Source organism: Oncorhynchus tshawytscha, linkage group LG29, assembly GCF_018296145.1.
Source record: "Oncorhynchus tshawytscha isolate Ot180627B linkage group LG29, Otsh_v2.0, whole genome shotgun sequence".
NCBI classification, from domain to species: domain Eukaryota; kingdom Metazoa; phylum Chordata; class Actinopteri; order Salmoniformes; family Salmonidae; genus Oncorhynchus; species Oncorhynchus tshawytscha.
The window spans coordinates 22263260-22279114 of NC_056457.1; the positions used below are offsets into that span (position 1 = coordinate 22263260).

General features: G+C 41.1%; 1 protein-coding gene across 5 annotated transcripts in view; it reads left to right on the forward strand.

The window, feature by feature from the left end:
- The window catches only part of LOC112227747 (dipeptidyl aminopeptidase-like protein 6), a 356992-nt gene that overhangs the window by 308369 nt on the left and 32768 nt on the right, over positions 1–15855 (forward strand). For all 5 annotated transcript variants that reach the window (XM_042308485.1, XM_042308488.1, XM_042308486.1 and 2 more), the window contains one exon: positions 15755–15849. In XM_042308485.1, coding sequence (XP_042164419.1) covers positions 15755–15849 — 95 coding nt within the window. The remainder of the gene's footprint in view (positions 1–15754; positions 15850–15855) is intronic.

Here is a 15855-nt window from a genome sequence, read left to right on the forward strand (position 1 = left end):
AGCCTCCTCAGCACCCCTACTTGCCCGCGGCTATGGCTAGCACAGGATTTCCCAAACTCGGTCCTCGGGACCCCAAGTGTGGCATGTTTTGCCCCGAACACTACACAGCTGATTTGAATTATCAAAGTGTGATGATTAGTTGATTATTTGAATCAGCTGTGCAGTGCTTGGGCAAAAAACTAAACGTGCTCCCCTTAGAGTCCCAAGGACCGAGTTTGGGAAACACTGGGCTAGCAGGTCATTCTAAATTCATTAGAATGGCACGAAGTGAATACAGCAGTATCTGACCAATCCAGGCCTTCTCCTCTGTAGTCTGTGTGGTTGTGTCCCTCTTGAAAAAAAAACTGCAATAACAAAACAAAAACTAAGTGAAGCACACTTTAACCTTAGTGACCAGTGCTAGTAATTGAATAGGAAACTATTTGAGCATAGCTAACTCAACCAACCACAACACTCTCACTGTCCTCAATAAGAAGCTTCACTATGTTCTCAATAAGAAGCTTCACTATGTCCTCAATAAGAAGCTTAAATATGTCCTCAGTAAGAAGCTTCACTATGTCCTCAGTAAGAAGCTTCCCTATGTTCTCAATAAGAAGCTTAAATATGTCCTCAGTAAGAAGCTTCACTATGTCCTCAGTAAGAAGCTTCACTATGTCCTCAATAAGAAGCTTCATTATGTCCTCAATAAGAAGCTTCACTATGTCCTCAGTAAGAAGCTTCACTATGTCCTCAATAAGAAGCTTCACTATGTCCTCAGTAAGAAGCTTCACTATGTTCTCAATAAGAAGCTTCCCTATGTTCTCAATAAGAAGCTTCACTATGTCCTCAGTAAGAAGCTTCACTATGTCTTCAGTAAGAAGCTTCACTATGTCCTCAGTAAGAAGCTTCATTATGTCCTCAAAAAGAAGCTTCATTATGTCCTCAAAAAGAAGCTTCACTATGTCCTCATTCAATGTTGTGTATTACATATTCCTGTTAAACCAAAACCACATTCTGTGTGTTTTTAGTCTTTTCTTGTTTATTGTAATTTACTCGAGGCTGCCCTATGTATATTGTACCCTTGCTTGTTGCGTTGAGTGGCGTGCTGTGGCTCTGAGACAGAAAAAAAATGTTTAAGAACGTGAACGCCATGATAAGGAGGTTTAATTTTGCAGTTATGGGGCTGGTTTGATGCCGGCCGGTGGACTCGTAGGATTCAAGCAATGGGCTGGGGGTAAAAAATGAGTCTCGGAGGCGACCTTGATCGGTGTTGCTGATAACCATAAATCAAGGTAAAAACTCCTATTCAGCCAACCGGACAGGAGCCATCGGCAGCTCACACACTATTCCCTCCCATCTCCTACTTTGGGGAATAGGTTCATGCAGTACGCTATATAGATATTATGGCAAGGCTCTCCGCTGTGGAATTGTATTGTTGTATTAGGGAGGCTTGACTATGGCCCCTTTCAGAGATAAGGGCGTCCTATTCAAATGGTCAACGGTTTCTTCAAGTCATGGGTTGAGGTGTAGAGCCTGGAATAAAGGAAAAGACATGGGAAAAATTTGAAGTATATGTATTTGTTTTCTTCAATAGACATCCTCAAGATGACTAGAAAACTCAATAGAGGGTAAGCTTCCCTCCACGTATACAGTACAAAGACATGGTAATATTCCCTCCACGTATACAGTACAAAGACATGGTAATATTCCCTCCGCGTATACAGTACAAAGACATGGTAATATTCCCTCCGCGTATACAGTACAAAGAGATGGTAATATTCCCTCCGCGTATACAGTACAAAGACATGGTAATATTCCCTCCGCGTATACAGTACAAAGACATGGTAATATTCCCTCCGCGTATACAGTACAAAGAGATGGTAATATTCCCTCCGCGTATACAGTACAAAGACATGGTAATATTCCCTCCGCGTATACAGTACAAAGAGATGGTAATATTCCCTCCACGTATACACTACAAAGAGATGGTAATATTCCCTCCACGTATACAGTACAAAGACATGGTAATATTCCCTCCGCGTATACAGTACAAAGAGATGGTAATATTCCCTCCACGTATACACTACAAAGAGATTGTAATATTCCCTCCACGTATACAGTACAAAGACGTGGTAATATTCCCTCCACGCATACAGTACAAAGAGATGGTAATATTCCCTCCACATATACAGTACAAAGAGATGGTAAGCTTCCCTCAACGTATACAGTACAAAGACATGGTAAGCTTCCCTCCACATATACAGTACAAAGAGATTGTTAGCTTCCCTCCACGTATACAGTACAAAGAGATGGTAAGCTTCCCTCCACATATAAAGTACAAAGAGATGGTAATATTCCCTCCACGTATACAGTACAAAGAGATGGTACGCTTCCCTCCACGTATACAGTACAAAGAGATGGTTAGCTTCCCTCCACGTATACAGTACAAAGAGATGGTTAGCTTCCCTCCACGTATACAGTACAAAGAGATGGTTAGCTTCCCTCCACGTATACAGTACAAAGAGATGGTTAGCTTCCCTCCACATATACAGTACAAAGAGATGGTTAGCTTCCCTCCACGTATACAGTACAAAGACATGCGTGAATATTATTCACAATCCGACCTCTATCCTAAAAGATCAATAATATTTGTACAAATAGAGAGGATAAGGAGCAGCTTAAATAGAAACCTGAGCTGTAATTCATGTCTAAAATTAAGCCATTTAAATTCAGGGTATACATCCTGCAGGGGTCAATTCTGGGTCCTGTACTTTTTACTGTTTACATTAACAATGTTGACTTGTCTGTAAAAAAAAAATGTCACCTGCACTTTTATAACGATGATACTGTTGTGTATACTATTGCCCCCACTGTTGACCAGGCTCTATTTGAACTACAGTCTGCCTTCATTGTTTTACAGAAAAACAAATCAAATATTTTTTTATGCTAACAGATCCCTCTGTACGTATTAAATTATAGTTTGCCCCCACGCTTATAAGCTATGTGTTAGTGGATTGACTGAAGTGAATCAACCTACGGCAGCCAAGGTGATAATGGCTGGGATACATTTTGCTTGTTTTTGCTGATCTCCAAATAGCATTTTTAAGTTTTTAAATTGTATAGAAATGCAGTAAAATTGCTTCAACTTTCTTAAAATGTCTTGGGGGGTGTTAATAGCCCATTAGCTATACAAATAGCTGCTATACTCACAGTAACTCAGCACCGGGATTAAAAACTATAATCTAACACATACAGAGGGACCTGGTAGCACAACAAATATTTTATTAACAAAAGGTAAACAAATAGGTTTGCTGTACAGATAATTTTGCCATGGGTTGGGGAGACGGTTTCGCAGTTTTAAAAGCTAATTTCCTGCAATTCTAAACATTTTGCCATGACTTAAGCCATGCTAATATGATATCTGAATGAGAGTGACTAACAAAATCAATGTGGGCCCCTGGGCGCGTGCGCTGCATGCCAGGTCGGTAATCTGGACATGATTACTACAAGTTTAGATAGCTGGCAAGACTAACTACACTAATGAACTTTTTAAAATTGTCTTTACTGGCATAGGCTAATTACAGTACCTTACAGTATTCACACCCCTTGGCTTTTTCCACATTGTTGTGTTACAATTTTTATTTATAAAAAAATAAATACAAAATTAAAAGCTGAAATGTCTTGAGTCAATAAGTATTCAACTCCTTTGTTATGCCAAGCCTAAATATGTTCAAGAGTAAAAATTCACATAAAATGTTTTTGCTTAACAAGTCCCATAAGTTGCATGGACTCTGTGTGCAATAATAGTGTTTAACATGCTTTTTTAATGACTACCTCATCTCTGTACCCCACACATACAATTATCTGTAAGGTACGTCAGAGGTGCAGTACATTTCAAACACAGATTCAACCACAAAGACCAGGGAGGTTTTCCAATGACTCGCAAAAAATGGCACTTCATGGTAGAAAGGTTAAAAAAAGAAGACATTGAATATTTTTTACTTTTGATTTAACCTTTATTTAGGTAGGCCAGTTGAGAACAAGTTCTCATTTACAAGTAGTGCGACAAAAAACAACAACACAGAGTTACACATGAGATTAACAAAAGTACAGTAAATAACAATAGAAAAATCTATATACAGTGTGTGCAAATGGAGTAAGGAGGTAAAGCAATAAATAGGCCATAGTAGCGAAGTAATGACAATTTAGCAAATTAACACTGGTGTGATAGATGTGCAGGTGATGATGTGCAAGCAGAAATACTTGTGTGCAAAAGAGCAAAAAAAGTAAATAAAAACAATATGGGCATGAGGTAGGTAGTTGGATGGGCTATTTACAGATGGGCTGTGTACAGCTGCAGCGATGGGTGAGCTGCTCAGATAGCTGATGCTTAAAGTTAGTAAGGGAGATATAAGTCTCCTACTTCAGCGATTTTTGCAATTCGTTCCAGTCATTGGCAGCAGAGAACTGGAAAGAAAGGAGGCCAAAGCAGGTGTTGGCTTTGGGGATGACCAGTGAGATTTGCCTGCTGGAGCGCCTGCTACGGGTGGGTGTTGCTATGGTGACCAGTGAGCTGAGATAAGGTGGAGCTTTACCTAGCAAAGACTTATAGTTGACCTGGAGTCAGTGGGCATGGCGACGAATATGTAGCAAGAGCCAGCCAACAAGAGCATACAGGTCGCAGTGGGGGGTGGTATATGGGGCTTTGGTGATGAAACGGATGGCACTGTGATAGACTGCATCCAGTTTGCTGAGTAGAGTAGTCGTGTTTAAGTGCAGTTGGAAGCCATGGAAGGGTGTAGGAGGCTGTTTGTAAATGACATCGCCAAAGTCGAGGAAAAGAGCCGGCCTGAGAATTGAACCCTGTGGTACCCCTATAGAGACTGCCAGAGGTCCGGACAACATGCCCTCCGATTTGACACACTGAACTCTATCTGAGAAGTAGTTGGTGAACCAGGCGAGGCAGTCATTTGAGAAACCAAGGCTGTTGAGTCTGCTAATAAGAATACGGTGATTGACAGAGTTGAAAGCCTTGTCCAGGTCGATGAAGACGGCTGCACAGTACTGTCTTTAATCGATGGCGGTTATGATATCGTTTAGTACCTTGAGCGTGGCTGAGGTGCAACTGTGACCAGCTCAAAAACTGGATTGCACAGCGAAGGTATGGTGGGATTCGAAATGGTCAGTGATCTGTTTGTTATCTTGGCTTTCGAAGACTTTGGAAAGGCAGGGCAGGATGGATATAGGTCTGTAACAGTTTGTGTCTAGAGTGTCACCCTCTTTGAAGAGGGGGATGACCGCGGCAGCTTTCCAATCTTTAGTAATCTCGGACGATACAAAAGAGAGGTTGAACAGACTAGTATTAGGGGTTGCAACAATGGCGGCGGATAATTTTAGAAAGAGAGGGTCCAGATTGTCTAGCCCAGCTGATTTGTACGGGTCCAGGTTTTGCAGCTCTTTCAGAACATCTGCTATCTGGTTTGGGTGAAGGAGAAGCTGGGGAGGCTTGGGCAAGTAGCTGCAGGGGGTGCGGAGCTGATGGCAAGGGTTGGGGTAGCCAGGAGGAAAGCATGGCCAGCCGTAGAGAAATGCTTCTTGAAATTCTCGATTATCGTGGATTTATCGGTGCTAACAGTGTTTCCTAGCCTCAGAGCAGTGGGCAGCTGGGAGGAGGTGCTCTTATTCATGGACTTTACAGAATATTCCTTTGATCATGATGAAGTTATTAATTACACTTTGGATGGTGTATCAATACACCTAGTCACTACAAAGATACAGACGTCCTTCCTAACTCAGTTGCCGAAGAGGAAGGAAACCGCTCAGGGATTTCACCATGATGCCAATGGGGACTTTAAACAGTTACAGAGTTTAATGGCTGTGATGATAGGAGAAAACTGAAGATGGATCAACAACGTTGTAGTTACTCCACAAAACTAACGTAACAGAGTGAAAAGAAGCCTGCATAGAATAAAAAATATTCCAAATCATGCATCCTGTTTGCAACAAGGCACTAAAGTAATATTGGCAAAAATGTGGCAAAGCAATTCACTTTTTGTCCTGAAGTTTTACGTATGTTTGGTGCAAATCCAATACAACACATTACTGAGTACCACTTTCCATATTTTCAATCATAGTGATGACTGCATCATGTAATGGGTATTCTTGTAATAGTTAAGGACTGGGGAGTTTTTCAGGATAAAAAAGAAACGGAATGGAGCTAAGCACAGGCAGAATTCTAGAAGAAAACCTAGTTCGGTCTGCTTTCTACCAGACACTGGGAGATTAATTCACCTTTCTGCAGGACAATAACTTAAAACACAAGGCCAAATCTACACTGGAGTTGCTTACCAAGTAGACAGTGAATCTTCCTGACTGGCCGAGTTACAGTTTTGACTTAAATGTACTTGAAAATCTATGGCAAGACCTGAAATGGTTGTCTAGCAATGATCAACAACCATTTTGACAGAATAGAAAAGAATAATGGGCAAATGTTGCACAATCCAGGTCTGGAAAGCTCTTAGGGACTTACACAGAAAGACTCACAGCTGTAATCGCTGCCAAAGGTGCTTCTACAAAGTATTGACTCGGGGGTGTGAATACTTATGTAAATGAGATATTTCTGTATTTCTTTTCAAATAAATTTGCAAAAATGTCTAAAAGCATGTTTTCACTTTGTCATTATTTGATATCGTTTGTAACGGTAGCTAACACTGTTCCATACAGATTTTGTGTACCGCGGCATTCAAACGAGGCTGTGATGAAAACTAATGGGACTGTAGCAACTGTGTTGGCATCAAAATCTAGTGCGTTGATTGACATGGTAATGGACCAATAGAAAAGTTGAAAATACAGACCCCTCTGACGCTGTACGATACATGGTGACATATCACAATGTATCGTATACGTCACGCATTATGCAACACATTGTGTGCCGTACAGCGTCTTTCCACCAGGGGTAGCGCCTCTCTTGCAGATTAAAAACAAGTGAAAGGGACAGGGAAAGGGGGATATCTCGTCAATTGTACAACTGAATGTATTCTTTTTTCGCGTAATCACTGCAAGCCATCATGACTCTCAAAAGTCACAACAGCCGCAGTTTACTTGTGAAGTTAACTTTAGCCCTGACCTAAAAACCCTATTCAAATTCGACACAAACCTTCAAATGTAGTATTATTTTATTTTTTATTGAACCTTTTTCGGTATATAATGACACGTTATATAAACTCTTTATAGTGTTTTCTAAACATTTTAGAGGTGATAAGTTGGACAAATCGGGTGAAAAAATCAGTTTCCCAACACGACATATCTCCCCCTTTCACTATTACTCAGTAGCCTTCCCCCTCACAAGTTTTAAAAAGACCAGGCGGAGCTCCATTGCATTCTTCAATCATGCAGAGACAGGTAGCATGAAGGTCATGTCATTGATTTAGCTGGAAAACTTGTGCTTTACAAATCTATTCATATTACACTTGACCTGGAAGTATACATTTTTGTGGCCGCTAAAATACGGTCACGTGTATGAAACACTGTCATGTACGGAAGTTTGTTAGTTATCGTTAGATGGGTGAGAGAAAAAAATCGATACTGAACAAAAATATAAACGCAACATGTGAAGTGTTGGTCCCATGTTTCATGAGCTGAAATAAAAGAGTTAGGTAAATCAGCTTTTAGTTATTTTGCACTGTGTTTGTGGGACTATCGTCAAAATGTTCTTAAATGTTTTGGTGCCTCTAGGGCAATTCAGAAAGCTGATTGAGGACCTTATTGCTGATGGATGTGTTAGTTTTTTATCAGCGTGTTTTTCTTTCTTTCTGCTTGTATTTTGTATTTATATTTTTACGTGTGTATTTCTGTAATGTTTCTGTATTTCATCTGTAAAAAAGACCTTGGTCTCAGTATGACTCCCTGATAAAATAAAGGATAAAAAAATATAGTTTTGAATGACATGATGCATAAGACCAGAGACCTGCTGCTTAACTTTCTCCCAGACAACTTCCCCCTTAATCACTTTATCCTGGCGCCAGGTCTGGGCTTGTATCGTTTTTTTATCAGTCTAACCATCATCTGCTCAGCCTTCAGGAGGACAAATGACCCGTAACAGGCAAGGAAAATATATTTCACCCCTAGCTTTATATTGTAACCTCAACTCACCTGTCATTTAATGATGTTCAGGTTGTAAAGCTGGTTGTAATGGTGTCATTTCAACCAGTTTTGCCCGCTGAGAAGCTGTATGGAAGAAAGACATCTCTCTGTAGTCAATTATCGGGTTATACACTGAACAAAAATATAAACACAACATGTAAAGTGTTGGTCCCATGTTTCATGAGCTGAAATAAAAGATCCCAGAAATATTCCATGTGCATGGCATATCGAGAAGCTAATTAAACAGCATGATCATTACACAGGTACCCCTTCTGCTGGGGACAATAAAAGGCCACTCTAAAATGTGCAGTTTTGTCACACAACACAACTCCACAGATGTCTCAAGTTTTGAGGAAGCGTGCAATTGGCATTCTGACTGCAGGAATGTCTACCAGAGCTGTTGCCAGAGAATTGAATGTTAATTTTTCTACCATAAGCCGCCTCCAATGTTGTTTTAGAGAATTTGGCAGTACGTTCAGCTGGCCTCACAACTGCAAACCACGTGTATTTAATAATATTTTTTTTTTTTAACTTTTTTTTTAACAAGGCAAGTCAGTAAAGAACAAATTCTTTTTTACAATGACGGCCTAGGAACAGTGGGTTAACTGCCTTGTTCAGGGGCAGAATGACAGATTTTTACCTCGTCAGCTCAGGGATTCTGACCCCTCCGGAACTTTAATCATGCACACATGTCCCCTATTCCCACTGATTAGTATTTGTATATATGTGCCCTTTGGTTTCCATGGTCTTGTCAATTATTGTTACAATGTCCGTTGGTGCGTGTGAGTACCTGTGCTGCATGTTTTGGGCTTTCGTGCCCTTGTGGATTGCGTACATGATTACGGGTCTCATCCCGTGTGATAATCATTGTGCACTAGTGTTATTTATTCAAGGTACTCCTCGCCCTTTTGTTTGGGTTTCAACCCTGTATTTTGTGTACGTGTTTGTTTGGTCTTTGTCCCTGTGCCCTTGCACGGAGTAATTGGGGGTATAATTTTTTACAACTATTACGCATTCCTACGCCTGTCTCCCGACTCAACCATACCAACATGACAGATTCGATCTAGCAACCTGTCGGTTTCTAGCCCAATGCTCTAACCACTAGGCTACCTGCTGCTCCGTGTATGGTGTGGTGTGGGAGAGCAGTTTGCTGATGTCAATGTTGTGAACAGAGTGCCCCATGGTGTCAGTGGGTTTATGGTATGGGCAGGCATAAGCTACAGACAATGAACACAATAGCATTTTATGGATGGCAATTTGAATGTATAGAGATACCGTGACAAGATCCTGAGGCCCATTGTTATGCCATTCATCCGCCACCATCACCTCATGTTTCAGCATGATAATGTGCGGCCCCATGTTGCAAGGATCTGTTCACAATTCCTGGAAGCTGAAAATGTCCTAGGTCTTTCATTGCATGTATACACACAAGACATTTCACCCATTGAGCATGTTTTGGAAGCTCTGGATTGACGTGTACAACAGCGTGTTCCAGTTCCCACCAATATTCAGCAACTTTGCACAGCCATTGAAAAGGAGTGGGACAACATTCCACTGGCCAAAATCAACAGCCGGATCAACTCTAAGCGAAGGAGATGTGTCGTGCTGCCTGAGGCAAATGGTGGTCACACCATATGCTGACTGGTTTTCTGATCCACGCCCCTACCTTTTTTTTTTAAAGGTATCTGTGACCCACAGATGTACAGTGGGGCAAAAAAGTATTTAGTCAGCCACCAATTGTGCAAGTCCTCCCACTTAAAAAGATGAGAGGCCTGTAATTTTCATCATAGGTACACTTCAACTATGACAGACAAAATGAGAAGGAAAAAATCCAGAAAATCACATTGTAGGTTTTTTAATGAATGTATTTGCAAATTATGGTGGAAAATAAGTATTTGGTCAATAACAACAATTTTATCTCAATACTTTGTCATTGCCAACAAAGGGTATATACAGAGGTCAAACGTTTTCTGTAAGTCTTCACAAGGTTTTCACACACTGTTGCTGGTATTTTGGCCCATTCCTCCATGCAGATCTCCTCTAGAGCAGTGATGTTTTGGGGCTGTTGCTGGGCAACACGGACTTTCAACTCCCTCCAAAGATGTTCTATGGGGTTGAGATCTGGAGACTGGCTAGGCCACTCCAAGACCTTGAAATGCTTCTTACGAAGCCACTCCTTCGTTGCCCGGGCGGTGTGTTTGGGATCATTGTCATGCTGAAAGACCCAGCCACGTTTCATCTTCAATGCCCTTGCTGATGGTAGGCTTTGTTACTTTGGTCCCAGCTCTCTGCAGGTCATTCACTAGGTCCCCCCGTGTGGTTCTGGGATTTCTGCTCACCGTTCTTGTGATCATTTTGACCCCACGGGGTGAGATCTTGCGTGGAGCCCCAGATCGAGGGAGATTATCAGTGGTCTTGTATGTCTTCCATTTCCTAATAATTGCTCCCACAGTTGATTTCTTCAAACCAAGCTGCTTACCTATTGCAGATTCAGTTTTCCCAGCCTGGTGCAGGTCTACAATTTTGTTTCTGGTGTCTTTTGACAGCTCTTTGGTCTTGCCCATAGTGGAGTTTGGAGTGTGACTGTTTGAGGTTGTGGACAGGTGTCTTTTATACTGATAACAAGTTCAAACAGGTGCCATTAATACAGGTAACGAGTGGAGGACAGAGGAGCCTCTTAAAGAAGAAGTTACAGGTCTGTGAGAGCCAGAAACCTTGCTTGTTTGTAGGTGACCAAATACTTATTTTCCACCATAATTTGCAAATAAATTCATAAAAAATCCTACAATGTGATTTTCTGGAGAAAAAAGATCTCATTTTGTCTGTCATAGTTGAAGTGTACCTCTGATGAAAATTACAGGCCTCTCTCATCTTTTTAAGTGGGAGAACTTGCACAATTGGTGGCTGACTAAATACTTTTTTGCCCCACTGTATATCTTCCTAGTCGTGTGAAATCCATAGATTAGGGTCTAATGAATTGATTTCAATTGACTGATTTCCTTGTATAAACTGTAACTCGGCAATATCTTTGAAATTGTTGCATGTTGTGTTTATATTTTTGTTCAGTATATATTTGGATAAATGTATGAGTATTCTTGATATGTTCATTGCTGGCACTCAGCGGTATTGAGATAGTACCAGAACTCAGGACTTACAGATGAAAGATTGAGAGGAAGTGGAACACTCTCGCTCATTGTCAGAACAGCCTGAACAGACTGAATGTGCTGATGCAGCTCCCTGAAAAATAATAGAGGGAATGGGACAAGGAGAGAGAGTGAGAAATGGAAGCAGAGGGAGAGAATAGTCCTTAACATGGCTCGTTGAGGGGGTGACTACGATATCCAACAGGCCTGGGAACTTAGTATTTCTGAATCATTTGGCATCAAAACACTTTTTGGACAGATTTACTATGCGATTGCAAAGCTTGAATTTGCTTGTTTTTAAGGAAAATGAACTTGGAGTACAGAACAAAAATAAAATGATGAGTTTGAGGAGAAGGTATAATTTAAGCAAATATTTATATTTTAGATTTGTCCTTGGTGTTTTATCCCTTACTGAGAAAAGCATTGCAAACACATAATAAATATGTTTCAATAATAATCCTTGGATTGGAAAGTAGCCTGAAGCTTTTCTTCAGTTCATTGAAAGCTAGCCTGGTGGCCACAGTGGCGCTGACTGTGGATGTGCATATTATTATCTCATTCTAATGAAGCTGTCATCTACAGTTAGAAAGGGAAAAACGACTTGCCTGAAGCGTCAATTAAGCACACAGTGGTATGAAGCATACAGTCTGTAGAGTTCAGAAGAGATTATGGAAGAGTGGTAGTACAAGATCATAGTATGCATAAAAGGTTAAGTGTGAATATTCATAAGGTAAATGGTCTTTGAAGTGTTGTTAGAAAGGGGAACATCTATTGCACTCTAAACATTCAATCTCTCTCACACGCATGCATGCACACAGTCACGCACAAACACACACACCTGTCTTCCTGTGATCTGTAGTGAGGGAGGGATGTTGCCCAGAGCAGGAGGCTGAATGAATAAGACATGGTGCAGGAGTAGAGGTGAGGATCAGAAGGGGAAGCGAGCACCCTAGGCTAACGCAGAGCCAGTGAAGGGAGCCCTGATGGAGAGGTGAGGAGGGAGAAGGAGGAGGACAAGATGGAGTACAGTAGAGCATCAGAAAGCAAGACTAAAAATGCCCTTGGTGGTATGAAAGAGGGATGGATAGATGGCAGGGGTCAGTGAAAGAGAGAAAGCCCTGAGAAAGACGACAGGGGATGTTTGGGTCTGTATAGCGAGAGAGGGGGAGTGGTGGATGTTGAAGGAAATGATGGACTGTTGGAGTGGACAGTAATGCCATAAAGGCAGTGCATGGTCAGAAGGAGAAGATGAAGTGATCTCAGGTGACTGGAAGGGTGGACAACTGAAAAAATGCAGCATTGAGACGGAATAAAGATTGGACTATGAGGGAGGGAAAAAGAAAAGCGGACAGATGGTTGAAAAATATGGGCAGCCAAGTGTTTGTTTAGGGTGAAATTAGGTGAGAACAGATCAAAACCGGGAGTAGAAGAGATGGAAAGATGACAGGGGGGAGAAGAGATGGAAAGAGGATAGGAGGGAGAAGAGATTGAAAGAGGATAGGAGGAGAAGAGATGGAAAGATGACAGGGGGAGAGGAGATGGAAAGATAGGAGGAAAAGATTTGGAAAGAGGATAGGAGGGAGGATGAGATGGAAAGAGGACAGGAGGAGAAGAGATGGAAAGCGGATAGGAGGAGAAGAGTTGGAAAGAGGATAGGAGGAGAAGAGTTGGAAAGAGGATAGATAGGAGGAGAAGAGATGGAAAGAGGATAGGAGGAGAAGAGTTTGAAAGAGGATAGCTTACCTTAGGTTTAGCTTTACATGGATGCAAAATAGGGAAAAGTAATAGCATACAAGAGGATTGGATTGGATTTATAGAATGCTTTCCTAGATGCTCTTAAGTGCTTTACATTGATATGATGGAAATGTGCTGATGCAAAGGATAGAAAAAGAAAAGTAGGTATGGTGTGAGGCAAAAGAGGTAGATATTCAGGACAGAGTCTGAATGGTAGACTGCCACACAGGAGGTGGAAGAGCAAAGACTGTATAGGACATGAGGACAAACCCAAACTGTCCTAGAGGGAATGAGTGATTACAGAAGAAGGACCAAACAGAGAAGACAGAGTGAGAGACAGGAGCGATGACAACTCCAGCGGAGGAGTGAGCAAGATGAGACTCCTGTCTATAAACCTGGGGAGGGGACAGGTCAGGTGTAGAGTACACAGCCAATCGCTGAACACAGAAGGTCACTTTTAACTGGAACAATGAACATCAAATGAATACATTCAAAATGCAAAGAGGATCATTTATAGGTGTGCTAAACAAGGTCAAAGGAATATATTACAGTGCAGAGAGAAGCAATTGAGCATGTAACGTCCTGATTGTTGTTCATTACTATTGCAAAATGATCCACAGTAATGCGGTAGTTTTCAATCTTTCATCTTGATACAAGGCTGTGAATAGTGCAGTGAAGGGAAGTGCTGTCGATAGCATAGCGCTCAGCATTTGGCCGGTGAATTCTAAAATCCCAGAATTGTCACTCTTTCACACCAAATTTTTGAATGAATGTCATTATGGTGGTAATTTTGTCACTTCTTATGGACAATTAGTTATTCTAGCAGATAAGGAATTCTCCCAATAACAATCTGTCCCCAATTAACACTCAACCAGAGCCATATTCTCAGCTCTCATGGCTATTGACTGAAACAACATTCAACAATGGGCTTTTATCGTCCATGTCCGATAAAGGGCAAAGTCATTGTGAAGATGAGAACAACTTTTATCTCTCTATTGCAATGTTCTACTCTCTCTGGAGTGGGCCTTTGCGACTGCAGGCATCTTGGTATAGAATCTAGGAGCTAGGACAGGCGTAGTCAATATAACTATTTGTTTAGTACTTTTGAAATGTACAGTGACAGAATTGAGAACATGGGCCGTTCTTACCGTGCTCTCCCTGTACACCAAGTTAGAACCGTAGGATAAATAAAGGGGGGTATATAAGCAGACAATGAAAGCTCTTACAATATTCAATGATTACCTTTCTCCAAAACAGTTTATAGGCTACAGTAGAACAGGCAGAACAGTAGGTGAAATTAATAGGGGTAAATAGACCAAATTATCTGTGTGATTGTACATGGACTACTAACAGCTTACTACACAACATACACATAGTATTACTTTCTTAGTTACAATATACATATCTCCCTAGCAATTTACATCATTTATGAAGCCGCATACAATACATTTTTGGACTCACGTTGTTGTGCTCGGCTCACTTGAACACGAAGGTGGCTTGGCCGGTCCTCCAGGTTAACAGTTGTTTTGAGCGTGACATAAATCATACTTCATTGACAGCATGGCCAATGTTGGATGTTTATCATTTTAAACTTGGAAAAGATCCCCTTAATCCCAGATTTGGGAACACACAGCCACTGTCCCTGATTCCTTCCAAGCCACTCGTTGAATTTGCGATTTCCAACTTGTTGTAAAATGTTATGTCCAATGGCCGATGAGCACAGATACGTTTTATCTATAATTTCTCTTAATTTTTTCTTAAAAATGATTTGCCAGTAGACTGTCGACTTGATTCATGATGATGACTGCTAGCTAAGATTGTGAAAGAATGATGTTGACATGGTCAGTCCAAGTCTCAGTCCATTTGACGTAATCTTATCTGTGGCCAATGACCTTGAGCCTTCTTGGATGGGCACTTCTATGGCAACAGCCGAAGGGCTAGAATTTCCAATGTCTCCTCTTACACTTGGCAGTGACGTAAAGTCTCCATGAGTGACAGATCACTGAGCCAATCACGGCACAAAGCTCCATATTTTCTGCTGGCTTGTCCTACCACCACAGAAAGCACTGAGTTAGTCTGAAACACCTGCCTTTTGGAGCTGCCTTACTCAAGAAAACAATTATATACTGTATATTATTCATAAATTGTTTGAAAACTGATATGTGACACCTATTAATTCCAAAATAACATGCAAAACAGACAAGTCCAAATGCCCTGAATGACGGATCGCCACTGCTCCCACTGGAAATCCCACTTCTGACATCAATGTAGTGAATCCCACTTCTGACATCAATGTAGAGAATCCCACTTCTAACATCAATGTAGAGAATCCCACTTCTAACATCAATGTAGAGAATCCCACTTCTAACATCAATGTAGAGAATCCCACTTCTGACATCAATGTAGAGAATCCCACTTTTGACATCAATGTAGAGAATCCCAGTTCTAACATCAATGTAGAGAATCCCACTTCTAACATCAATGTAGAGAATCCCACTTCTAACATCAATGTAGAGAATCCTAGTTCTGACATCAATGTAGTGAATCCCACTTCTGACATCAATGTAGAGAATCCCAGAATCACTCTGAGTCCAAACACTTTGTCTCTGATATTTTATTTTTGCAAGTGTCCACCTTACGTACGATCGCAAGGATATTGCACATAGGACTATTATCAGGCATTATGAAAATCTTGAACTAGCATTTGTGAAATAATCTTTCTTGCTCTGTTTCTTTGCTCTCCCTCTGTTGTACAGGTAATGAGCTACTCTATCGCACACGTGAGGGGGATGTTGTCAGGTTCAACATGGAGACATACGAGAGGACGGTATTGGTGCACAACAAAAAGTTTGTGAGT